This window comes from Oncorhynchus nerka, linkage group LG10 (genome assembly GCF_034236695.1).
Source record: "Oncorhynchus nerka isolate Pitt River linkage group LG10, Oner_Uvic_2.0, whole genome shotgun sequence".
In the NCBI taxonomy this organism is placed as follows: domain Eukaryota; kingdom Metazoa; phylum Chordata; class Actinopteri; order Salmoniformes; family Salmonidae; genus Oncorhynchus; species Oncorhynchus nerka.
The window spans coordinates 60,440,756-60,468,058 of record NC_088405.1 but is presented as its reverse complement, the minus strand read 5'-3'; the positions used below and the strand labels follow the sequence as shown (position 1 = coordinate 60,468,058).

The 27,303-nt window shown below is 42.8% G+C and overlaps 1 protein-coding gene across 5 annotated transcripts; it reads right to left on the bottom strand.

Annotated features, from left to right (window-relative positions):
* Window positions 1–784: 784 nt before the first annotated feature.
* On the bottom strand, window positions 785–22,951 carry LOC115135735 (TBC1 domain family member 8B-like). Of its 5 annotated transcripts, none has more exons than XM_029670784.2 (21): window positions 22,846–22,951; window positions 19,369–19,479; window positions 18,700–18,818; window positions 18,067–18,292; window positions 17,673–17,913; window positions 17,316–17,523; window positions 17,049–17,216; window positions 16,763–16,924; window positions 15,482–15,632; window positions 15,106–15,320; window positions 14,899–15,016; window positions 14,472–14,757; window positions 14,161–14,293; window positions 13,975–14,073; window positions 13,813–13,881; window positions 13,401–13,641; window positions 13,167–13,232; window positions 11,264–11,356; window positions 3,847–3,894; window positions 3,644–3,741; window positions 785–3,487 (listed from the first exon to the last, which is right to left on the bottom strand). In XM_029670784.2, exons 1-21 carry the CDS (start codon window positions 22,853–22,855, stop codon window positions 3,053–3,055), a joined length of 3,297 nt encoding a protein of 1,098 aa, XP_029526644.1. In that variant the 5' UTR covers window positions 22,856–22,951; the 3' UTR covers window positions 785–3,052. The 5 variants fall into 5 exon arrangements, with proteins under 5 accessions (XP_029526644.1, XP_029526642.1, XP_029526645.1 ...); XM_029670782.2 differs by lacking the exon at window positions 22,846–22,951 and adding an exon at window positions 22,030–22,315; XM_029670785.2 differs by lacking the exon at window positions 22,846–22,951 and adding an exon at window positions 22,204–22,311.
* Between the last annotated feature and the right edge of the window lie 4,352 nt (window positions 22,952–27,303).

Here is a 27,303-nt window from a genome sequence, read left to right as displayed (position 1 = left end):
GGATAAACTACACAGTACAGACAAAGAATCTGAGCATAATACAATTCTAATAGGTTAAGCTTCCACCACCCACTGAAGAGCAATTTCCATTGCCAACAGTTCAAATGAGTATGCAGACAGGCCATCTGTTAAGTCTTCTATAGTATTTCTGCTCATCAAGTTCAGGAACATAAACTCCTGCTCCCGTGTGTCCACTATCAGGATCCTTGGAACCATCTGTAAAAACCAGTTCAACCAGTTCACCTGTATCACTGATTTCTGACCAAACATTTTCCACCAAGGTTAAATCAACAACAGGGGTGGCGAGTAACCCCAGAGGGACATCCCCAAGCTTCAGCTTTCTCAGAAAATGTGCACCCAAGGGGGGCACCAAGACCGAGTTTGGGAAACTCGAGAGGGATACATGTTAGGTCAAGGGTGTCAGACTCATTCCACAGAGGGCCTAGTGTCTGCAGGTTTTCCCTCCTCCCTTATTAAAAAAAACTTAAACCTGCAGACAGGAGGCCCTCCATGGAATGAGTTTGACACCTCATGCTATATGTAAGCATAGCCTACTACAGGGGTAGGCATTTTATGTTTTTTATTCAACTAACCTGGAAGACCAGTTGTTGAATTTATTGAACTGATCAATTAGCTCAGTTGGTCAAGTGTGGTGCCTAGTTGGAACAAAATCCTGCGGAACTCCAGGGCTCAAATCCATCCTGGTTGTTCTGTTCATTCACTTGGCCTATTTGCAAAACAACTCATTCATTCAAAGAAACATATTTGATGTCTAAGACAGACAAACTGAGATTTTTTTTATTATAACTTTATTTCATTTCAAGACGTTTGACATTCACATAGTGTCACTTGTGGTAGGCACAGGCAGATCATAAACGACAACATTTCAACGGATTCATTTTCCTCCAGAACCCCCCCCCCCACAAAAACAGGCAGTACACAGACTGTAGACAGTCACCATATAAATGTGTTTAAATGAGAGTACTGTAATTAAGACCATTAATTGGAAACAATGCCATTACATTTACAAGTTCTTAAGTCGGCCTAAATACATTTGTGCTACGAGTCATCTTAAAGCGTAAACAGCTTAAAGGTGAAATAAAAGGTCACATAATATAGTTTCACTGGTAATAAGTACACCATTATCCTATGTATTGCATTAAGTAGATAAAAATCTGACTACAGATGTCTACTGCATAACTGATAAACCCCATAGACAATGTCTCTTTATTTCTAAATGTGAGTGTAGTCTACAACAATCTATCATGAGAACTGTGACATTTCAAATGGCAATTTCCCTGCAAATATTTAAGACTTTCATTTAGTTGACTTGTTCACAGGTGAATTTAACTTCCCACTCAAGAGTCACTACTAATGCAATGTAGAGTAAACTGCTCATTTTAAACAGTAACACTTGCTCTCCCATGAACATGCTCATTACTAGATTTCTTTTTTTAAACTGCAAAGTAGCTACATATCGACCATATTTTATGATATTGTGCTGTCAAGTAATGCTTTAAAGTGACAAATATTTATATTAACCTTAGCATCTATTATAACAAGGAATATAATTTTAGAGGACTATAATATAACTGCAAGGTTTGATTTTACACACAGATGGCACTGAGGAAAAACGCTCAAATACAGAAAATACAAACCATGTAAAAGTTGCTCAGCTGTCCTTTTCCTGACTCATTTTGAAAATAAATATGTATAACTGCTCATGTAAAATAGAAATTGAAGCAGGTTTTTTTCCAATCAATATCGGACTAAAATCCTGCATTTTACAGTCCACCACATCAAACCTAGAAATAAAGTAACACATTCAGAGCCAACTGTGTTGCATTTGGAATAATTAGTTATTGTCATAATTTATCCATGCCCATGCATCCTTTCATGCTTGACAGCATTTCAAAAGTCTAACAATTTATAAAGGATATACACTACCAGTTACGCACGTGAAAATGTTTTTTCTGCAGTCTCACAATTATAATCAAACATAACAATAATTTCCTGTTACAAAACATTATAAATATAACATTTACTCTGACAAATATTTAGTAATCCCTTTGCAACTCAATTAAATTTACAATATCAAACAAGATAATATAAATCATAAGACAGTTATGTATATTCTTCTGTATATCAAATTATATATACATGAACTTAATTTCCTTTAAAGACTCAAGACATTAGTTAGAAACTAAATATTGCACAATGTCCTCATTTGTGGTTGCCTCAACAACAACTATACAATTCATTTTTAGTTTGTGTCCTGAAAGTGATTTGACTTGGCAATGACAGCATGCTCTTGTTCCCTCAGTCATGATATTTCAGCAAAACAAATGGATATTTGAAGGCAAAAAAGTAAGATGTCATAAAAAAACTGAAATGTAGAATTCCAACTATTCAGCACTCTCTTGGGCCTTTAGTAAGTAGTGGTTCCATTGTTTTCAAAAGCCCCCCTTCCATAAAATGACCAGAAATAAATTGGCCACATCCCTTCATTACAAAGTAAACCTAGAGATACAATAACAGTGGTGCCTCTCATCTCTCCATTCTAGGTTCCATTCATTGCATAATTATGGATGAGCAAAGTTAGGGTCTCATATACAATTATTCATCCCATCTACATGCACCGGTATCAAGCAATGATTGACTTCCATTGTTGGCTTCAAGTGACTACCCTGGAGGGTGCTCCCTACATATTCCACACAGGTCAGCTGATCACTCTCACCCCAATTTGAAAGGCTGGTGTTTCTGAAAATTAGCTGAGAGATTTATGGCTGCATGAGAAAAACCACTCTGGCACTTAGAAGCAAGATGCTTGAGCAGGTTCGCTGGTGTGCAGATGACAGGACAAACTATGAATCTACAAGATACAACTGGAATTTATACAAGTATATTTCTACGTTTGGTTACAGTGAACAGGGTTGGCTTAGGATCCTTTCCTGTTACCTGACCAGGTGGAGAAATAACAGTAGAAAATAGAGAGGATAGTGAACAGAGACTTAATGGCTTTGATAAGAGGGTTAAACCCACAGTGGATCCTTCACTTGTTTGTCTTGGCTTTCAACTGAGCACACTTGGCATGGTCCAGCCGGGCTTGAATGTCTACAGGCCTCTCAAAGAAGCGCACAAGGACAGGCTCGTTGAGCAGGGATGCCAGGATCTGCTCAAAAGCGAATGACCACTCAACCTCCTGTGGGATGGAGCCTGCCTCCTGAGTGATGGGAGTGCTAGGGGTGTCAGAGCTGCTCTCAGGAGTGCTGGAAGCCTCCCCGTCAGGTAGAGCCCCCTCTAGGGCAGCCTGGATGGGGCTAGTGCTGGACTTCTGGGGACTGGTGGGCTCCTGGAGCCTGCGCCCTACTTCTTCCATTCTCAGCAGAAGACTGGTGACTCGAGCCACAGCACGGTACAGAGACTCTTCCTCTGGGTCACTATGGAACAGGTTGTAGAGTGTTTTGGAAAACTGGATAAACTGAGCCTGACAAACAAAAAATAAAAGAGATGGATTAAATGAAGACTTTTGCATAAAGGAATGGCATGTGTATTCAATTGTTCAAAGTTGACCTGTTCAAAAGATAACTATATCATAGTCACCAGATTGACTTCATGTTAACCTAGATAGTGGTGTATTCACCTGGTTTATTCTGGGTAAATCTTTAATGCTCTCCTCTTTCTTTAGTATCTCATCTTGCCATTGTTTCAGGTAGGCCTGCAGATCAACTTTCCCTCTGCCTGTGGGAGTGAAACAGAAAGCGCAATGTGTTTTCTGACAATCTGTTCAAATGAGCAACATTGTGAAGCTTGGTAAAATAGAAAGAGACATGCCAATTAAAATACCTCTTTCAGGGCTTTTTCTGATCACGCCATCTTCTGGAAGGTCAGACACTACATAGTAAGAATGGAATACATTCACATCAAAGGAAGTCATACAGTAACTGTACATTTTGCCATTCTAAACCATAACCAGTGAGCAATATACCATATATACAGTTGAAGTCGGAAGTTTACAGACACCTTAGCCAAATACATTTAAACTCAGTTTTTCACAATTCCTGACATTTCATCCTAGTAAAAATTCCCTGTCTTAGGTCAGTTAGGATCACCACTTTATTTTAAGAATGTGAAATGTCAGAACAATAATAGAGATTTATTTCAACTTTAATTTCTTTCATCACATCCCCAGAGGGTCAGAAGTTTACATACACTCAATTAGTATTTGGTAGCATTGCCTTTAAATTGTTTAACTTGGGGGCCTGCCGGGTGACGCAGTGGTCTAGGGCACTGCATCGTAGTGCTAGCTGTGCCACCAGAGACTCTGGGATTACGCAGCCGGCCGTGACCAGGAGGTCCGTGGGGCAACTCACAATTGGCTTAGCGTCGTCCGGGTTTGGCCGGTAGGGATATCCTTGTCTCATTGCGCACTATTGACTCCTGTGGCGGGCCGGGCGCAGTGCACGCTAACCAGGTCGCCAGGTGCACGGTGTTTCCTCCGACACATTGGTGCGGCTGGCTTCCGGGTTGGATGCCCGCTGTGTTAAGAAGCAATGCGGCTTGGTTGGGTTGTGTATCGGAGGACAAATGACTTTCAACCTTCGTCTCTCCCGAGCTCATACGGGAGTTGTAGCGATGAGACAAGATGGTAGCTACTAACAATTGGATACCACGAAATTGGGGAGAAAACTGGGTAAAAAGAAAAAAAAGAAAAAAAAGTATTAATGACTCCAATCTAAGTGTATGTAAACTTCTGACTTAAACTGTAAACCTTTGGTATGTTTTGCTGCCGACTAACCAACCTCATTAACCGGTCAAGAAATGGTAAAGTGTTTTCGAAACGTGACCAACAGAAAATAATATGCATACATAAAAGGAATGGTCATTTTTCATTAAGAGCTTAATGAAAACATGCAGCAATAGCAAACCTATGTCTTACAGTCAAAAGGATATAGGCTATTATTAAACATGCAACTGGTGTAATGAATCAGCTAATAAAACATGCAAAATGCAATTAGCGACAAAACACTGTTCTAAACAGCGCACTTAATGCGAGCGGCTCCATGTGTCACAGAGATGAACATCTCAGTTAAACGTAGAAAAAGGGGAATCTAATAACTACGATGGGTTGCTAATATGACTAGGATTGTGACTTTGGCTTCTGGACAACAAAATATGAATACCAATAGAACAACTGCTGGTTAATGGCATTAGGAAGTATTTCTTAAAGAATTGCCTCCACATTTCTATGGTTGGATTTTGGATAGGCTGCTGTGAAGCAAGGTAAGACATTCCTCATTATTTGTATTAAAGTAAAACTTTAATGTTTCAAACAATTATAATGCCACAAGCTGCCTCATTGCCTGCATCCGTAATGGGTCAGCGGTCAAACGACCTCCACTCATCACTGTAAAACGCTCCCTGAAACACTTCAGCGAGCAGGCCTTTCTAATCGAACTGGCCGGGGTATCCTGGAAGGATATTGATCTCATCCCGTCAGTAGAGGATGCCTGGATATTTTTTTTAAATGCCTTCCTAACCATCTTAAATAAACAATTTAGAACCAGGAACAGATATAGCCCTTGGTTCTCCCCAGACCGGACTGCCCTTAACCAACACAAAAACATCCTATGGCGTTCTGCATTAGCATCGAACAGCCCCCGTGATATGCAGCTGTTCAGGGAAGCTAGAAACCGTTATACACAGGCAGTTAGAAAAGCCAAGGCTAGCTTTTTCAAGCAGAAATTTGCTTCCTGCAACACTAACTCAAAAAAGTTCTGGGACACTGTAAAGTCCATGGAGAATAAGAACACCTACTCCCAGCTGCCCACTGCACTGAAGATAGGAAACACTGTCACCACTGATAAATCCACCAGAATTGAGAATTTCAATAAGCATTTTTCTACGGCTAGCCATGCTTTCCACCTGGCTACTCCTACCCCGGTCAACAGCACTGCACCCCCAACAGCAACTCGCCCAATCCTTCCCCATTTCTCCTTCTCCCAAATCCATTCAGCTGATGTTCTGAAAGAGCTGCAAAATCTGGACCCCTACAAATCAGCCGGGCTAGACAATCTGGACCCTTTCTAAAATGATCTGCCCGAAATTGTTGCCACCCCTATTACTAGCCTGTTCAACCTCTCTTTCGTGTCGTCTGAGATTCCCAAAGATTGGAAAGCAGCTGCGGTCATCCCCCTCTTCAAAGGGGGGGACACTCTTGACCCAAACTGCTACAGACCTATATCTATCCTACCATGCCTTTCTAAGGTCTTCGAAAGCCAAGTCAACAAACAGATTACCGACCATTTCAAATCTCACCATACCTTCTCTGCTATGCAATCTGGTTTCAGAGCTGGTCATGGGTGCACCTCAGCCACGCTCAAGGTCCTAAACGATATCTTAACCGCCATCGATAAGAAACATTACTGTGCAGCCGTATTCATTGATCTGGCCAAGGCTTTCGACTCTGTCAATCACCACATCCTCATTGGCAGACTCGACAGCCTTGGTTTCTCAAATGATTGCCTCGCCTGGTTCACCAACTACTTCTCTGATAGAGTTCAGTGTGTCAAATCGGAGGGTCTGCTGTCCGGACCTCTGGCAGTCTCTATGGGGGTGCCACAGGGTTCAATTCTTGGACCGACTCTCTTCTCTGTATACATCAATGATGTCGCTCTTGCTGCTGGTGAGTCTCTGATCCACCTCTATGCAGAAGACACCATTCTGTATACTCCTGGCCCTTCTTTGGACACTGTTAACAACCCTCCAGGCAAGCTTCAATGCCATACAACTCTCCTTCCGTGGCCTCCAATTGCTCTTAAATACAAGTAAAACTAAATGCATGCTCTTCAACCGATCGCTACCTGCACCTACCCGCCTGTCCAACATCACTACTCTGGACGGCTCGGACTTAGAATACGTGGACAACTACAAATACTTAGGTGTCTGGTTAGACTGTAAACTCTCCTTCCAGACCCATATCAAACATCTCCAATCCAAAGTTAAATCTAGAATTGGCTTCCTATTTCGCAACAAAGCATCCTTCACTCATGCTGCCAAACATACCCTTGTAAAACTGACCATCCTACCAATCCTCGACTTTGGCGATGTCATTTACAAAATAGCCTCCAATACCCTACTCAACAAATTGGATGCAGTCCATCACAGTGCAATCCGTTTTGTCACCAAAGCCCCATATACTACCCACAATTGCGACCTGTACGCTCTCGTTGGCTGGCCCTCGCTTCATACTTGTCGCCAAACCCACTGGCTCCATGTCATCTACAAGACCCTGCTAGGTAAAGTCCCCCCTTATCTCAGCTCGCTGGTCACCATAGCATCTCCCACCTGTAGCACACGCTCCAGCAGGTATATCTCTAGTCACCCCCAAAACCAATTCTTTCTTTGGCCGCCTCTCCTTCCAGTTCTCTGCTGCCAATGACTGGAACGAACTACAAAAATCTCTGAAAATGGAAACACTTATCTCCCTCACTAGCTTTAAGCACCAACTGTCAGAGCATCTTACAGATGACTGCACCTGTACATAGCCCACCTATAATTTAGCCCAAACAACTACCTCTTTCCCAACTGTATTTAATTAATTAATTTATTTTGCTCCTTTGCACCCCATTATTTTTATTTCTACTTTGCACATTCTTCCATTGCAAAACTACCATTCGAGTGTTTTACTTGCTATATTGTATTTACTTTGCCACCATGGCCTTTTTTGCCTTTACCTCCCTTCTCACCTCATTTGCTCACATTGTATATAGACTTGTTTATACTGTATGTTTGTTTTACTCCATGTGTAACTCTGTGTCGTTGTATCTGTCGAACTGCTTTGCTTTATCTTGGCCAGGTTGCAATTGTAAATGAGAACTTGTTCTCAACTTGCCTACCTGGTTAAATAAAGGTGAAATAAATCAAATAAAACATTGTAAAGTTCAGGGTGACACGTTGCTAGCCTGCCTACCGTTGACTATAGCCTATGCGCTCGAATGGCGAATGGGAGGCACGCTTTAATTAGGAGTTGAGATTGAGAAATAAAAATTGTAGCTTTTTAATTGTGGATTGTTTTAACACCCCTATTTACGCCCAATTTCGTCATATCCAATTACGATCTTGTCTCATCGCTGCAACTCCCCAACGGGCTCGGGAGAGGAAGGTCAAACCCGCCAAACCACACTCCATAACACCCCCAACAATGTGTCGGAGGAAACACCGTTCAACTGTGGCGCCCAACCCACCCCAAGTGTTCCCAATGAGCCGTGTAAAGCCCCCCCCCGGCCAAACCATCCCCTAAACCCGGACGACGCTGGGCCAATTGTGCGCTGCCCTATGAGATTCCCCAACACTGCCGGTTGTGAAACAGCCTGGGATCGAACCCGGGACTGTAGTTTTTAAATTTTATTTCACCTTTATTTAACTAGGTAGGCCAGTTGAGAACAAGTTCTCATTTACAACTGCGACCTGGCCAAGATAAAGCAAAGCATTTTGAAAAAAACAACAGAGTTACACATGGGATAAACAAATGTACAGTCAATAACACAGTAGAAAAATCTGTATACAGTGTGTGCAAAATGTTATAAGGAGGCAAGGCAATAAATAGGCCAAAAATGGCAAAGTAATTACAATTTAGCCATTTACACTGGAGTGATGGATAGTGCAGATGAGGATGTGCAAGTAGAAATACTGGTGTGCAAAAGAGCAGAAAAACAAAAACAAATATGTGATGAGGTAGGTAGTTGGTTGGATGGGCTATTTATAGATGGGCTGTGTACAGCTGCAGCGATTGGCAGGCTGCTCTGACACCTGACGCTTAAAGTTAGTGAGGGAGATATAAGTCTCCAACTGATTTTTGCAATTTGTTCCAGTCATTGGCCGCAGAGAACTGGAAGGCTTTGGGGATGACCAGTGAAATATGCATGCTACGGGTGAGTGTTGCTATGGTGACCAGTGAGCTGAGATAAGGTGGAGCTTTATCTAGCAAAGACTTCATCCGTGAGAGCATTTTCCAAACGCCTGAAGGTACTACGTTCATCTGTATAAACAATAGTACGCAAGTATGAAGAACGTGAGACCACGTATCCCTCATACTGCCCATGAAGGAGACCCGTTTTGTCTCATAGAGAAGAAAGTACTTTGGTGCGAAAAGTGCAAATCAATCCCAGAACAACAGCAAAGGACCTTGTGAAGATGCTGGAGGAAACATGTACAAAAGTATCTATATCCACAGTAAATCCACAGAGTCCTATATCGACATAACTTGAATGGCTGCTCAGCAAGGAAGAAGCCACTGCTCCAAAACCTCCATAAAAAAGCCAGACTACGATTTGCAACTGCAAATATCGTACTTTTTGGAGAAATGTCCTCTGGTCTGATGAAAGAAAATTAGAACTGCTGGGCCATAATGAACATCGTTATGTTTGGAGGAAAAAGGGGAGGCTTGCAAGGCGAACAACACCATCCCAACCGTGAAGCACGGGGGTGGCAGCATCATGTTGTGGGGTTGCTTTGCTGCAAGAGAGACTGGTGCAGTTCACAAAGTAGATGGCATCATGAGAAGGAAAATTATGTGGATATATTGAAGCAACATCAAGACATGAGTCAGGAAGTTAAAGCTTGGTCGCAAATGTGTCTTCGAAATGGACAATGACCCCAAGCATACTTCCAAAGTTGTGGCAAAATGACTTAAGGACAACAAAGTCAAGGTATTAGAGTGGACATCACAAAGCCCTGACCTCAATCCTATTGAAAATTTGTGGGCAGTACTGAAAAAGCGTGTGCGAGCAAGGAGGCCTACAAACCTGACTCGGGTACACCAGCTCTGTCAGCAGGAATGGGCCAAAATTCACCAACTTATTGTGGGAAGCTTGTGGAAGGCTACCTGAAATGTTTGACCCAAGTTAAACAATTTAAAGGCAATGCTACCAAATACTAATTGAGTGTATGTAAACTTCTGACCCACTGGGAATGTGATGAAAGAAATAAAAGCTGAAATAAATCTCTACTATTATTCTGACATTTCACATTCTTAAAATAAAGTGGTGATCCTAACTGACCTAAAACAGGGAATTTGTACTAGGATTAAATGTCAGGAATTCTGAAAAACTGAGTTTAAATGTATTTGGCTAAGGTGTATGTAAACTTCCGACTTCAACTGTAGGTCTGTAACAGTTTGGGTCTAGAGTGTCTCTCCCTTTGAAGAGGGGGATGACTGCGGCCGCTTTCCAATCTTTAGGAATCTCAGACGATACGAAAGAGGTTGAACAGACGAGTAATAGGGGTTGCAAAAATGGCGGTGGATCATTTTAGGAAGAGAGGGTCCAGATTGTCTAGCCTAGCTGATTTGTAGGGATCCAGATTTTGCAGCTCTTTCAGAACATCAGCTGTCTGGAATTGGGTGAAGGAGAAGCGGGGAGGGCTTGGGCCAGTTGCTGCGGGGGGTGCAAAGCTGTTGGCCGGGGTTGGGGTAGCCAGGTGGAAAGCATGGCCAGCCGTAGAGAAATGCCTATTGAAATAGTTGATTATCATGGATTTATCAGTGGTGACAGTGTTTCCTAGTCTCAGTGCAGTGGGCAGCGGTACTCTTATTCTCCATGAACTTTTGGAATTAGTGCCACAGGATGCAAATTTCTGTTTGAAAAATCTAGCCTTTGCTTTCCTAACTGACTGTGTGTACTTGTTCCTGACTACCATGGAAAGTTGCATATCGATGCTAGTGATCCATATAGCACATTGGGGAGCTATGAAACAACAGAAGACCATTCATTTTCAATGAAGGAAGCAAAGTGGGCAGGGGACCGTTGGGCAATGCGAGCATAGAGTGTGAACAGGGCAGGACCAAAGTTGGGAAAAGTTCACTATAGTTTCCAGCCCCTACTGGATTGGCTATTGAAACCTAGCACTAGCTCACCTGCTTGTTAGCACCAACATGAGTGCGAAGCAAGCTTGGCTATCCGAATTTCGCATTAAAAAGGATCTTGGCCGTAAGATAAATTGGTGTTAGCCGTCATGTAATTCCACTAAATTATGCAAATAAACCTCTAGACCGATAAGCATCACCGGTCAAATGTATTTTCGGCAGCTAACCAATTTAGTTAACATCCCTAGATGGTAGTAAAACAAATTGTACACAACAAAAGACCCGCATTTAAGACATTGTTAAAAGACAGACAGATGAGCATCTACCAAAGAGAAAAGCACAGAGAGGACTAGAATGAAATGGTTATAGCATAGAAAGAAAAGGGCAAAGCAAGCTGACCAGTCAATCGACTCAAGTGGGATATGTCGTCAGTCATTGGAATAAAGTGAGGCAGTCTTTGGGCCTTTGAGTGGAAAGGACTCCCTGTGAAAGCTGGAAGAAGACATTGTCTGTGAGAGCATACAACATTTCAGTAGGGACAGATGTAAGGAACAGTTAACAAAGAGATTAGTTGGTGAGTAGAAGAGTAGCACAAAACATACAGTACAGTTGAAATTAGAAAGGCACAGTGCAAGAAAATTGTATTGGGATTTGTTTCTTATTATACAGTGCTTTCAGAAAACATTCACACCCCTTGGCGTTTTCCAAAATGTGTTGTGTTACAGTCTGAATTTAAAATGGATAAAATGTATATTTTTGGTCACTGGCCTACCCCATAATGTCAAAGTGAAATTATGTTTTTAGAAATGTTTACAAATTAATAAAAAAATTGAAAAGCCAAAATGTCTTGAGTAAATAATTATTCAACCCCTTTGTTGCTGCAAGCCTAAATAAGTTCAGGAGTAAAAATGTGCTCTGTGTGAAACAAGTGTTTAACATGATTTGAATGTTTACCTCATCTCTGTACACCACACAAAAAAATGTGTAAGATCCCTCAGTCGAGCAGTGAATTTCAAACACAAATTCAACCACAAAAACCAGGGAGGTTTTCCAATGCGTTGCAAAGAAGGGCAGCTATTGGTAGACGGGTGAGAATTAATCAGAGAGATGCAGAGGGTTGGATCTCTCTGATTCTGCATCTCTCGACATCGTCGGCCCCCGGATAACTGCCTTGCTCAAGGGCGGAACGACAGATTTTTCCACCTTGCCGGCTCTGGGTTTCGAACCAGTAACCATTTTTTAATTACTTGCCGAAACTGGTTCCTCACCGGATTTCACCATGAGGCCAATGGTGACTTTAAAACAGTTTAATGGCTGTAATAGGAGAAAACTGAGGATGGATCAACAACATTGTAGTTACTCCAGAATACTACCCTAATTGACAGAGTGAAAAGAAGGAAGCCTGTACAGAATATAAATATTTCAAAACATGCATCCTATTTGTAATTAGGGATTAAAGTAAAACTGCAAAAAATGTGGAAAAGCAATTAACTTTTTGTTCTGAATAGTGTTGTTTGGGGCAATACAATACTTTACTGAGTACCATATTTTCAAGCATAGTGGTGGCTGCATCATGTTATGGGAATGCTTGTAATTGTTAAGGACTGGGGAGTTTATCAGGATAAAAAAAGGAATGGAATGGAGCTAAGCACAGGCAAAATCCTAGAGGAAAAGCTGGTTCAGTCTGTTTTCCACCAGACACTGGGAGATGAATTCACCTTTCAGCAGGACAATAACCTAATACACAAGGCTAAATCTACACTGGAGTTGCTTACCAAGAAGACATTGAATGTTCCTGAGTAATTATTATTTTTTTTTTTACATCTACTTGAAAATCTATGACAAGACCTGAAAATTGTCTAGCAATGATCAACAACCAATTTGACAGCTTGACATTTTCAAAATAATAAAATAGGCAATTGTTGCAGAATCCAGGTGTGGAAAGCACTTAGAGACTTACCCAGAAAGACTAACAGCTGTAATCGCTGCAAAAGGTGCTTCTATAGACTCAGGGGTGTGAATAATTATGAAAATTAGTTTGTCATTTATTTTCAATAAATGCGCAAAAATGTCTAAAAAAATGTTTTCACCGTCATTATGAGTTATATGTCGATGGGTGAGAAAAAACATATACGGAATACATTTTGAATTCGGGCTGTACCAACAAAATGTGGAATAAGTAACGGGGTATGAATACTTTGTGAAGGCACTTAAGAAGGAATACAGAACAAAAGTATCGTAGACAGAATGACAAGTGGTTAATAGAGAAGGTGCTGATGAAGTTATAGGTGATCTGACTTACCTGGTGGCTGATGAAGCTTGAACAGGAATGTCAGTTTGTTGGTGAAAGTGCCGCTGTACAAAATATCTGTAGTAAGAACAAAATAGGGAAGGGGTAAATTAGCATGAAAGGTTTCATGAGGTTGACGCTGGATTAGATGTGACATACAGTTCCCTCAGATAATGTTAGAAGCAGAGGGTGGGAACAGCGTTCATAGACTTGTAGCTATGCATCAGTGGGCTGGTGTAACCTTACCCAAGGCACAGCAGAACTCTTTGAAGTTGACGAGGCCATCCTGGTTCTCATCCAGCAGGCGGAAGGCCCAGAGGAAGAGGGTGTCCTTGCCGCTGCAGAGGGACCAGGGCTCCAGGAGGGAGAAGAGCAGGCTGAACTGATGGAAGCCCAGCTGGTACTGCTCCAGATAGGCCAGGCTGGGGTCGTGGTGCAGCAGCACTGGGCTGTTCATTGTCCAGTAGCAGCTGAGGAAATGTTGCCTCTGGAAACACATTGAAATATTCAATCTCCAGCGGTTAACTTTGTGTCTATTTTCAACATATTCACATTTTTCATGTCAACTCTGTGTCTATGAGAAGGAATATTAATGCATGTAGGTATGCAGTAGTATATTATTACTATTTGAAAAGAGTGATTGAGATATTGCACCCACCTTGAACAATACATACAGTTCATCAAGCTGGGAAGCACTGAACTTTACTTCTTGTGACACTACCCGCAGCTGGGGAAAAAGTACATCTCAAATAATCCTACATCAAATTGTAGTAAACAATGCCAAAAAGATGCTATGGAAGTTTGTGGATCAGCAACTCACCACATTTTGCTTGGTTGTATCCTCTAACGTTTGGATAACATATAGTTTGTTTCTTTTCCGCATGCTCTCTACTTCCTCTGATTTCATGTCTCCATATTTCTGTCAGCATATTAAAAAAGTCTAATCAATGACAAGCCTGACATTGAGACATGGAGTGAGTCCTAGCAACTCTGACTGTTACAGTACCTCATAGGCTTCTTTGATGAGATCACTGACATCCACCTTGGAGATGGATGATGCTTTGTCATTGTTCCCTACAGAGTTTTGCTGCACTGTTTGTGGAAGAGGACTGTCCTTATTGGTCACATTATCAAAAAACCTGCCAGGGCAAACAGAGCAGCAGTTAAGTAACATGAATTAAATGGACATTCCTATAGAATTACCTCATTGTTTTGGAATTTATGTTACTTCACAACCCAACCATAACCTAATACGGTACTTTGAAATAACCAATTCAGTTGACCTTCAGACCCTGCCCTCTCTGTGCTGACACTCACTTGTTGAGGATGGTGACCGCCTCAGCGTCGTCATGGGAGCTGATCAGGCCCTCCATGTTGTAGTCGAGCACAGCCAGGCCCAGCTGCAGGATGGCTTTGATGCCGTCGTAGAAGAAGCAGTCGACCACGTTGACCGCGCTCTCTATTGGCAGGACGCTGATAAACAGGGTGAGGAACCAGGACAGGGACACAGAGGAGAAGAAGGTCAGGTCTGTCATGTGCTCCGTCAGCTGGGTGAGGTGCATTCGGATCAGTTCCTCAAACACCGCCTGGTCCACCAGTGCACCTGAGGAAACACAAGTTTGTAAACAGGATTTTTAGCAGTTAAGGGGGAAAATGTAATTCAGTATCAAACACACATACAGTACAAATATCTAATGTCATGCTACAACTAAAAATGATATTGTTGTTCAGCTGCGTCACTCACCGATGATCCTGCGGTTAAAGTAGTCAGGCAGCATCCTCTCACAGACGGCCACCAGCAACCAGAAAGCCTCCTCCTCTTTTGCATAGAGCAAAAGGACTGACGTCAGGATGTTCATGGCCTTCACAAGAGAAAAAGCACGAGCAATATCAAGGTGCCCATTAGCTTTTTAAAATAAAAAATGTGTTATAGGGGTTTCTAGCTTGGTACCTGGCAATAGCCGATTTTGGGGTTCCTGTAGGCGTATGCGGTGAGGACTCTGCGCAGGGCAGAGATGCCTGTGTCGCTCTGGAAGGCAGGGTGCTCTGGTAGGGAGCGGTGCAGGTCTCTCTCTATCTCGTCAGTGGCCAGGGTGCTGGTCCCCAGAGACTGATCCACCAGCTCACTGTAGTACCCCGGGTTAGTGGCCATGTCGTTGACTGCACCTACAGTACAAAGGCAAAACACCCCAGTCCATATTTAACTAAACACATCCAGCGTCCTACAGCCATCTACGGCATTAAACATTAGAGACACCACACTTTAACACGCCAGTAAAGGAAACATGCATGCCATTTAACAGTTAATGAGCCATATCAAACAGAACCTGAGAAAAGCATCCAGAGCTCTCCCCTTAAGGCCTCAGGGATGCCACGCACAATCAGGTCTCGTGTCTTCTTGGTACAGAACATACTGGTGCCACGGCCATATTCTGAGAAGTGGATGTTCCATGACTGCTCCTTCATCTTCTCCTTCAGCTGTCAGGCACAGAGATGAAACAGGAGAATAAGAAATGAGCCATTAAGGCTGGGACACCTCTACAGTACAGGGAGAGCACCTTTAAAAAAAAAAACTCCACCCTATTATCATTCTCACTCTGGAAAAAAACTGTTCTCCTAGAGAAACTATCATGAACAAAAATATAAAAACGCAAGATGCAACATTTTCAAAGATTTCACTGAGTTAGTTTATATAAGGAAATCAGTCAATTGAAATAAATTCAATAGGCCCTAATCTATGGATTTGACATGATGGGGAATACAGATATGCATCTGTTGGTGACAGATGCCTTAAAAAAAAGGTAGAGGCGTGGATCAGAAAACCAGTCACTATCTGGTGTGACCACCATTTGCATCATGCAGCGAGACACATCTCCTCTTCAATGGCTGTGTGAAGACAATGGGCCTCAGGATCTCGTCACGGTATCTCTGTGCATTCAAATTGACATTGATCAAATGCAAGTGTGTTAATTGTCCGTAGCTTATGCCTGCCCATACCATAACCCCACTGCCATGATGGGGCAATCTATTCACAATTATGACATCAGCAAAACACTCCCCCACACAACGCCATACACGTGGTCTGTGGTCGTGAGGCCAGTTGGATAGTGACAAATTCTCTAAAACGACGTTGGAGGCGGCTTATGGTAGAGAAATTAACATTCAATTCTCTGGCAACAGCTCTGGTGGACATTCTTGCAATCAGCATGCCAATTGCACGCTCCCTCAAAACATGAAACATCTGTGGCATTGTGTTGTGTGACACAACTGTACACTTTAGAGTGACTTTTTATTGTTCCCAGCACAAGGTACACCTGTGTAATGATCATGCTGTTTAATCAGCTTCTTGATATGCCACACCTGTCAGGTGGATGGATTATTTTGTCAAAGGAGAAATGCTACCTAACAGGGATGTAAACAAATGTGTACACATTTGAGAGAAATAAGCTTTTTGTGTGTATGGAAAATGTAGGGGATCTTTTATTTCAGCTCATGAAATACGGGAGCAACACTTTACATGTTGCGCTTTTTATTTTAGTGAAATGTTTATATTTCTTCACACTATGAGCAAAAGTAATATTTTAGAGAAAAAGACCACTTATATCCACCATTTTGGGGTCCAGATTTTCGGTGTCCTGGGGATGGAACACGGTCATGAGGGCCTCAGTGCTGACAGCCTTGCTGCTGTCCTTCTGTCCAACCATCAAAGCCACCTCCTCTGGGTTGTCCTCAAAGTGATTGATGAGGTTTTGGCACTCCCCTCTGATGACCTGCAAGGCACAGTGAACACACAATTCTGTTTGTTTTCAACAGCAGCAATTATAGCCTGGCAGATAAGGAGGTGAATTAGAGACAGTTGGAAGGTGGATGGCAAAGGTCAAAACAGTAAGTTACCTCAGTTGATGCAGAGTGCTGAGGACTGGCCGTCATCCCACACCTCCTGCGGATTGCATTGGCGAGGCGCTCAAAGTCTCGGACTTCAGAGAACCGTAGAGCCCTCTTACCCCGCACACACACAATCAAAGCCCTGCTGCTACGGTCCGGCTTCTCCACACCAATCACCTGTAAGGATAGGAGTTGGTTTCAACAACACTGGACAAACCACTGAGCAACAGAACAAATGTGATCAGTAATTAGTTATGTTTCATGGAAGCGTCTTGCCTCTCTCATGGGGATGATGACGTGGCACTGGCTACCATCCTGGCTGGCGAAACACAGGTAGCTCTCGGAAAGACAGATCTTCCCCAGCGTGTTGAAGTGGCTGAAGGGCACCCACAGGAAGCTCTCATACACCTCCAGCAGGTTCTCCTCTTTAGGCAGCCTGAAGAAGGCCCGGAACTGCTCGTTCCTAGCATACGTTTCTAAGCCTCTGGAAGAGAGGAAAGTGACTGAGAAGAGCATGGAAGAACTAAACAGAATTATGACTATCGTCTCAGTTCACCATGGTGCCCTGATGTAACTGTCAAATAGGAGTTATGTGGAAGAGCGCAGGGACAGTACGTCAGTACAGTACAGTACCTCTTGGTGATCTGCAGAGGGTCTGAGAGGGAGGGCTCTTCCTGGAAAGTCTCCTTATCAAACAGGCGTTTGATGGAGTAGTCAGCCAACTGCTCCATGATCAGAAACGTCTCATTGAGATGAAGGAACATGGAGAAGAAGTGGTCCTCCCCATTGGCCAACACATGGATGCTCTCCGTCAGGATGACATTGGACGTTTTCTCCAGCCTCCAGATCTCATTCCAGGAGATAACCAGCTTCACTGAAAAGGAAACAGATTATTTTCAATGAGTAACTCACTGCCATTCTGTCATGACATGGAATGATAATAATATTGTATCCAAATACAATGGATAAGTGACAATTTAGTGACAGTTAGCCAACAGTGAGGGGTTGCTCAGGTCTTTGGTCTCACCCTCGGAGCCCAGCAGGTAGGAGTAGAAGGACAGGAAGTTGGTGCTGAGGTAGAGCCAGCCCTGGCAGGGCACGCGACCCCTCCAGTAGCTGCAGGAGTAGTAGGTGACCAGCTTCTCCTTCTGAGGGAGGTCAAACCATTTCTCAAACCTTAGCAGAGCCTCACGGAACTTCTCAGGGTCATCCTCCTGCACGCCTGACACCTTTCCTTCCTCAGCAATCAGACCCTTTATAGAAAGAAGAGGTCCACATCCCTCTAATGGCCACTGAGATAGCTAATATAATTGAGCAGTCTAAACAAGTCCATCTCCATTCTGTAATATGTATCAAGACATATAGATTAGCATAATATGGTTTCTTAATTCATATTGTTATTAAACCTCCTATCCTTTGCTTAGCTTTCAACAAACAGTCAAATGTTTCCATTTCATAAAGCAGTAGTGAAATAACAATCACCACCAACTATTTTCAAAGAGTAAGCACTTGCCACTTATCATCAGTAGGCTTCACTACATGAATAAATCATTAAGTCTGGAGGAGGCCTCCATCTCCTGTGAGAGTGGCAGCGATCATCAATAGTATTGTTGATGTCTGTGTCTAACCACATGTTTAATAAGCTTTAGTGATTACTTACTCTGATCTTGCCCTGCACAAAGCTGGTGATGTCATCGCTGGAGTCAAACACAGACAGGGTTCTCATGATGTTCTTCTCCAGCCACTCCCAGTGTTGGCTGATCTCCTCCTTGGTGCCACCTAACCACAGGGAAAACAGTCACAAATGAAAGGAAACTGTTGACACTATCCATGACTAAGCCATCTATTTTGTTACAAAATGGGAAATGTGTCTAGACTCAAATATAATCCTAAAGGTTATTACATGATTGTAGCCTGTTATTACAAAACTAAAGCCTATATAAAATGTTTACGTTCAAATCAAATGACATTTCGTTGGTCGCGTACACATATTTTGCAGATATTATCGCAGGTGTAGCGAAATGCTCATCTTCCTAGCTCCAACAGTGCAGTAATACCTAGCCATACAAAACATGCAAACCCCAAAAGGAAAAAGAAAGGAATTAAGAAATACAGAAATAATAGAACGAGCAATGTCAGAGTCTGGAATATAAATATGTATATGACGGTGTGTATAGATATTATGGACAGTATATGAACAAAAATGGTGTGTACAGCAGTAGTTCTATAGGATGAGCCTAGACTAGAATACAGTACATACATATGAAGTGGGTAAAACACTTAATGTGTGTTGTCAAGTATAGTTGAGAAAGTGTAGATAGACTCTCACCACACGCTATTGACCAGTAGACCTGGGAGTCCGGTGTCTGGTGTAGAATGCGAAACGGTGCAACTTTAGACGTAGAGTCCAGCATCGTATCCAGAGTTCCAACCAGGAGACCTGTCCCAAAAATATGTAGCAATCATTTCCATTAACAGTCAGACATTTTAACAGGCATGATAAGACATTTCAAAATCATGAGGCAATTTCATGTCTATTGATTTACAGTATCTAGCTAACAAAACAGCCCTTTCACCTGGGTTGGATCAGCATGCCATTATAATGTAACATGGAACAGTCAAAACTCAATGGATATTGTGCTGCTTATCATCACATTCAAGTGTCCTGCCTGTCGGTGGCTCAAACCAACAGTGTTGTGTTACCTATCTACCCCTGTAGTGGCCTTCATAAATTATTAACAAGGTCAGAGCTATACTGCTATCCCAGACTGCATCAGCAGCATCTATGGCTGCTGTGCTTGGGGATCATGACACAGCTGTAAAGTGGTCTTAACCTCAAACCCAGGCTAATTGCTAACAAGAGCCGGCTGGTGGATGAGACTACAGTGGCCTACACTACAGTTGTGAACTGATTACAGACTTTGTTTTGCCCCATACTGTAAATCATCCATCATAAAAGTTTAGCAGACACTCTGACAGAACTTGTGCATCTGCAGTCTGCAAGGGCCTAATTAGGAGCAGGCATCACTGGATAATAGCCTGCCCTCTGCCCATTTAAGATTTAAATCTGGATACTTCAGGATAAAAAGTTAAAGTTACAGGGGGCTTCCGAGAAGGCGTTGAACAGGAGGAGAGCAGCCATTGGTGGACCTCCATCCATTATTAGCCCAGTCAGAGAATATATCTATTGTGCCCCAAAAATTGTGTTCTCAGTGTCCATCGAATTGACAAATACATGTACCATGACAATCAGTAGGCTATAACCACTGGAACACCGTTGGCTTCAACAGAATAGAAGGCCACCATTGCTATTTTTAGCATTAGAGATGAGAGAAAATGTTTAAGTTAGCTATGCTGTTTCAGTCAAGTGGATAACTGTGATCAACAGCTGAGAATTGGCTTATTGGAGCCTGTGAGTGACCATGTGCAAGACAACCTACTATTATTGGGAAACTGACAGCTGACATTCATTGACTGCAATTGAGCAAACAAGGTACCCTACTCACTCTTGGTGTAATGTATACAATGAATGACTCCTGACTTGCACGGTGAAGGAGGATCAATATGTAATCAAATAGGGCAGTATTGAACTCAAAGATCAACAAACATAATTTTTTATAATGTAGAATATGATCATTCCACTTCAAATGCAGGGAATTAGTAGACCAGACTGACACTATAGAAAGGATGAGCATTGACCTGGCTCTACTCATGCTTGAGTAGATACAGTACATTCTCATCCAGAAGTGCACATCAGTATAGCCCATTGCTCCACTCATAAACTAAAGCAAATGTCAGCAACCCAATATTTGACACACACTACCATGTCATAGCGTGTGTGCAAACAACATTGGGGTAATCATCAGTCCAAACCATTGCAACTAAAAGGAGAGTTTCTATTGGACAAATTCAGGTAAGTCCCTTCCTGTTTCGTTACTTTTGCAACAGATTTGGCGTAATGAATCATTTGTTGAAGCTCAGTCAGTGTTAACAAAATAACCAATCTGCATCGTAGGTAAGCTACTGTAAACTGTTACATTGTAGATACACTACAAGACCAAAAGTATATGGACATCTGCTCGTCGAACATCTCATTCCAAAATCATGGACATTAATAATGGAGTTTGCCCCCCCCCCCTTGCTGCTATAACAGCCTCCACTCTTCTGGGAAGGTTTTCAACAAGATGTTGGAACATTGCTGCGGGGACTTAATTCCATTCAGCCACAAGAGCATTTAGTGAGGTCGGGCACTGATGTTGGGTGATTAGGCCTGGCTCGCAGTCAGCATTCCAATTCATCCCAAAGGTGTTCAATGGGGTTGAGGTCAGGGCTCTGTGCAGGTCAGTCAAGTTCTTTCACACCGATCTCGACAAATCATTTCTGTATGGACCTCGCTTTATGCACGAGGGCATTGTCATGCTGAAACAGGAAAGGGCTTTCCCCAAACTGTCACAAAGTTGGAAACACAGTATCGTCTAGAATGTCATTGTATGCTGTAGCATTAAGATCGATTCACTGAAACTAAGGGGCCTAGCCCAAACCATGAAAAACAGCCCCAGACCATTATTCCTCCTCCACCAAACTTTACAGTTGGCACGATTCATTCGGGCAGGTAGTGTTCTCCAGAGGCCATTCCACTGCAAATGTTTGTCTATTGAGAATACATGGCTGTGTGTTCGACTTTATACACCTGTCAGCAATGGGTGTGCCTGAAATAGCCGAATCCACTAATTTGAAGGGTTGTCCACATACTTTATATTGTGTACCTGTTGCAATCAAAGCTAACATGTGAAGTTCAGGCTCAGGCTGTCAATTTGTCACGCGCATCTAGAGAACTGTCTGCCTCCCTCCCCTATACATGTCATAATCTGGAGGACATTAGAAAATATAACGGAAATATGAGCTCTCGTTTGATGGCGTGAGCACTTCGCTAGACGGTCATAGCGGTACCACTGGGTTTTACCAGAACAGCAAAGAACAGAACGCATACCTGTCAAACCGCCTCCTCCTTCTCCATATCCTCGCCTCCTTTGTAATACGAAATAATCGTTGCCTTTTTCCGTCACCCATAACTTGAATGCATTTTTCAGCAATATCTCTTCAGGTTTAAGCCACATATTTCAATTCACATATGTTTATTGCTTCCAGAGGCAGTTTCAATTACCATATATTTATTGAATCCAATGTGCATGTCAAGATGTTCATTTCTATTGCAACCGACATCCATGGACATTTATCTGTTTGTGTCAGCACTAAGCAGACCCTTTCCCACGTCGACAAAAACCTTGCTTAAGTCAACAATACAAGGGCTTTTGGGGATTGTAGTTTTATTGACATGAGTGGCTGCATGCTGCAGAACGAGCTAGCTTGATACTGTAGACTTGCTTTCCCATAGTCCTTCTCGGTCGAAAAGTATCACATTTCATAACTTCAGTGCAAAGCAGTGTTAAAAATACTGTAACATAACTTGAGCGTCAAGCGCAATGACGTATCCTTTAATATGTATTCTGTCTATAGTCAAGTGCCGCTGATATAATTGACTGACACATTTGCTCAGTATACAGTCTGTACTATGAATAATATGACTTCTAATAATAATGTCCCTCATTGGGGAGGGGACTGTGGATCTGTCTACGTCCGTCCGTACGTCACACGCGATATCAGACAGCACTGGCCCGATTTTGACGAAACTTGGGTGAATGAAGCGTCTTGCGGTCATTTACAAAATAACAGTGATTGACCAGATGGTGGCGCTATAACAAGATATTGAAAATGCAAACGTTGAAAGTTCACGCCCCTTACCCACCTGAAGTCATGAAATTCGGTAGCCAACATAAGTCCCTCTCCTCAGTCCTCACAAGGAATACATTTGGCTCAGGGACCGACAAGGTCCGCCATTATGGGTTTTTCGCCATTTTGAATTCATGAAACAGTTCAAACGAAACTAAAGATATGTATAACTAACCCAAGATAGACCAGAGCCTGTCGTTTCCAACGTAGTCAAATAATCATAGTGGGCAGAACAGGCAAGGAGGTGGGCAGAGCCAAGCAGGAGCTACTGAGATCCTATTGGCGCGTTCTAACATATATTTGCATATTTTCGTTAGGGAACGCCTACTCTGAGAAGTGTGCGTGTGCAATAACTAAATTCAACCTTGCGCTCCTAAATAACACAATAAAAAATCAAAATAAACATTGGCAAAGGGTAAAGTCCGCTATGTTTGTTGCAGATTCTAGTTTGGGAAACAGAAAACTTTGTTCTGACAAAATGTTTAATCGATGAGAAAATATGCAGAATTTCGGCAAAAATCAATCTCGCTCCATCTTCTCCCACTTGCCAGGCACTGGGCTTCCTCTCATCACCATATTTGGTAGTGAGTGGAAACGCCAACCTTCACATTTATACATCTGGTGAAATATCTGATTCATTGTTCGATCTGTGACGCTCTTCTTCTGTCACCGAATAGAGAGAAATAGTAATAGCGTATTTTGGAGGCACTAACTCCGCCATGGTTCGTTCGTTGGACAAAGCCTATGAGGAGATTTAATGGTGTTTTTGTAAGGTTTTAGTATAAACGCCGAAAATAAGGTCTGTGGTAATCACATGGTTTAAAAGAATCTTCATCAACTGTCACTTTTGGTGAAATCATTTATTATTTTATTTATATTTTTTATTTAACCTTTATATAACTAGGCAAGTCAGGTATGAACAAATTCTTATTGACAATGACGGCCTACCAAAAGGCAAAAGCCCTCCTGGAGGGGACAGAGGCTGGGATTAAAAATAAATTAAATACAAATATAGGACAAAACCCACATCATGACAAGAGAGAAAGGTCATATTCACTGGCTGCTATTATCTCATAGAACTAAACGTATAAAATCACCTACGCCTGGGTCAGACCTTATTTTCAGTGTTTATTCCAAAACCTTATTCTTTCCCCATAGGGATGGCTGAAAGAACCAAATCGAGTGAATTTATTTCCAGGTTCTCAGACTACAATCTGGCAAGCTCTATATAGAGATCAATAGTAATGTTGTCTTTTTGTAGGTGTAAAGGACGTCACCTGCTTGCTTAGCAAGTACCACTTGTTTTTTATATCACCTTTATTTAACCAGGTAGGCAAGTTGAGAACAAGTTCTCATTTACAATTGCGACCTGGCCAAGATAAAGCAAAGCAGTTCGACACATACAACAACACAGAGTTACACATGGAGTAAAACAAACATACAGTCAATAATACAGTAGAAGCAAGTCTATATACGATGTGAGCAAATGAGGTGAGATAAGGGAGGTAAAGGCAAAAAAAGCCCATGGTGGCAAAGTAAATACAATATAGCAAGTAAAACACTCGAATGGTAGATTTGCAGTGGAAGAATGTGCAAAGTAGCAATAAAAATAATGGGGTGCAAAGGAGCAAAATAAATAAATAAAATAAAATAAATACAGTAGGGAAAGAGGTAGTTGTTTGGGCTAAATTATAGGTGGGCTATGTACAGGTGCAGTAATCTGTGAGCTGCTCTGACAGCTGGTGCTTAAAGCTAGTGAGGGAGATATTTGTTTCCAGTTTCAGAGATTTTTGTAGTTCGTTCCAGTCATTGGCAGCAGAGAACTGGAAGGAGAAGAAGAAATAATTAGTTTTGGGGGTGACCAGAAAGATATACCTGCTGGAGCGCGTGCTACAGGTGGGTGATGCTATGGTGACCAGCGAGCTGAGATAAGGGGGGACTTTACCAAGCAGGGTCTGTCTTGTAGATGACATGGAGCCAGTGGGTTTGGCGACGAGTATGAAGCGAGGGCCAGCCAACGATAGCGTACAGGTCGCAATGGTGGGTAGTATATGGGGCATTGGTGACAAAACGGATGGCACTGTGATAGACTGCATCCAATTTGTTGAGTAGGGTATTGGAGGCTATTTTGTAAATGACATCACCGAAGTCGAGGATTGGTAGGATGGTCAGTTCTACAAGGGTATGTTTGGCAGCATGAGTGAAGGATGCTTTGTTGCGAAATAGGAAGCCAATTCTAGATTTAACTTTGGATTGGAGATGTTTGATGTGGGTCTGGAAGGAGAGTTTACAGTCTAACCAGACATCTAGGTATTTGTAGTTGTCCACGTATTCTAAGTCAGAGCCATCCAGAGTAGTGATGTTGGACAGGCGGGCAGGTGCAGGCAGCGATCGGTTCAAGAGCATGCATTTAGTTTTACTTGTATTTAAGAGCAATTGGAGGCCACGGAAGGAGAGTTGTAATGGCATTGAAGCTTGCCTGGAGGGTTGTTAACACAGTGTCCAGATAAGCGCCAGAAGTATGCAGAATGGTGTCGTCTGCGTAGAGGTGGATCAGAGACTCACCAGCAGCAAGAGCGACATCATTGATGTATACAGAGAAGAGAGTCGGTCCAAGAATTGAACCCTGTGGCACCCCCATAGAGACTGCCATAGGTCCGGACAGTAGACCCTCCGATTTGACACACTGAAATCTATCAGAGAAGTTGGTGAACCAGGCGAGGCAATCATTTGAGAAACCAAGGCTGTCGAGTCTGCCGATGAGGATGTGGTGATTGACAGAGTCGAAAGCCTTGGCCAGATCAATGAATACGGCTGCACAGTAATGTTTCTTATCGATGGTGGTTAAGATATCGTTTAGGACCTTGAGCGTTCCTAAGGTGCACCCATGACCAGCTCTGAAACCAGATTGCATAGCAGAGAGGGTATGGTGGGATTCGAAATGTTCGGTAATCTGTTTGTTGACTTGGCTTTCGAAGACCTTAGAAAGGCATGGTAGGATAGATATAGGTCTGTAGCAGTTTGGGTCAAGAGTGTCCCCCCCCTGTGAAGAGGGGGATGACTGCAGCTGCTTACCAATCTTTGGTTGGTTAGAGCCTGTAAGTAAGCATTTCACTATAAGGTCTACACCAGTTGAATTCGGTGCACGTGACAAATTTCTCCCAATTCGTCCCATACCTGGCGCGAACTCTGGACCTCTGCCGCACAAACACACAATACCGCCCTCCTAGAGCGTTTAGCCGTTTGAGCCACGTCAAAATCTAGCTAATGAGGCGAAGCAAGTGGGACACTTCAGGCTGAGGAGTAAGTGTCATACAACCCATGTGCTATATTCACCCCTCAAATTTACTCAACATCAACCCCAGCGTTGAGCTCTACACAACTGTAGATCTGGGTCACGGCACCACAAAGGACATCACGTTGCTTGCTTAGCGAGTACCATGTCTTCCCAATTTGGACCATAGCTGGTGCGAACTCAGGACCATGTGACCGCCCTCCTCAATCGTATTAGCTGATGCACCACTTTAAAAGCTTGCTAGTGAGATTTTTTGTGAATTTTGAAGCATTTATGTAAAAAACAAATCACATACCTCTTTTGCCAATTGGCCTGGACCCTTTACTGCTAACACGGAGCCCCGCCAATCCATCACGACTGGTCTGCCGACGTAACCGTCCAAGGTGGTTTCAACAGGCTCTTTCATTGCGACGTCACCAGATGCCCATCTGTTTAGCCCCGGCACGCTAGCTGTCTTAATCGGTGTGTCTCCAGCTCTCCTAGCGTAGCAGCGACTATTGCATTGGCTCCCTGACTCATCTAGTGCTACTCATTGGACCCTATGATCACTCGGCTACATATGCCTCTCCCTAATGTCAATATGCCTGGTCTATTGCTGTTTTGGTTTAGGTATTGTCTTATTTCACTGTACAGCCCATAGCCCTGCCAAATATGCCTTAGATAGCCATTTTGTTCCACCCCCCACACATGTGGTGACGTCACCTGGCTTAACTGGTGCCTCGAGAGACGAAACCTCTCTCATCGTCACTCAATGCCGAAGTTTACCTCCACTGTACTCACATCCTACCATATGCTTGTCTGTACATTATACCTTGAATCTATTCTTCCGCGCCCAGAAATCTGCTCCTTTTACTCTCTGTTCCAAACGCACTAGACAACCAGTTCTTATAGCCTTTAGCCATACCCTTATCCTACTCCTCCTCTGGTGATGTAGAGGTTAATCCAGGCCCTGCAGCCCCCAGCACCACTCCCATTCCCCAGACACTCTCATTTGTTGACTTCTGTAACCGGAAAAGCCTTGGTTTCATGCATGTTAACATTAAAAGCCTTCTCCTAGTTTCATTCACTGCTTTAGCACACTCCACCAACCCTGATGTCCAAGCCATGTCTGAATCCTGGTTTAGGAAGGCCACCAAAAATCCTGAAATTTCCATCCCTAACTGTAACATCGTTCCGACA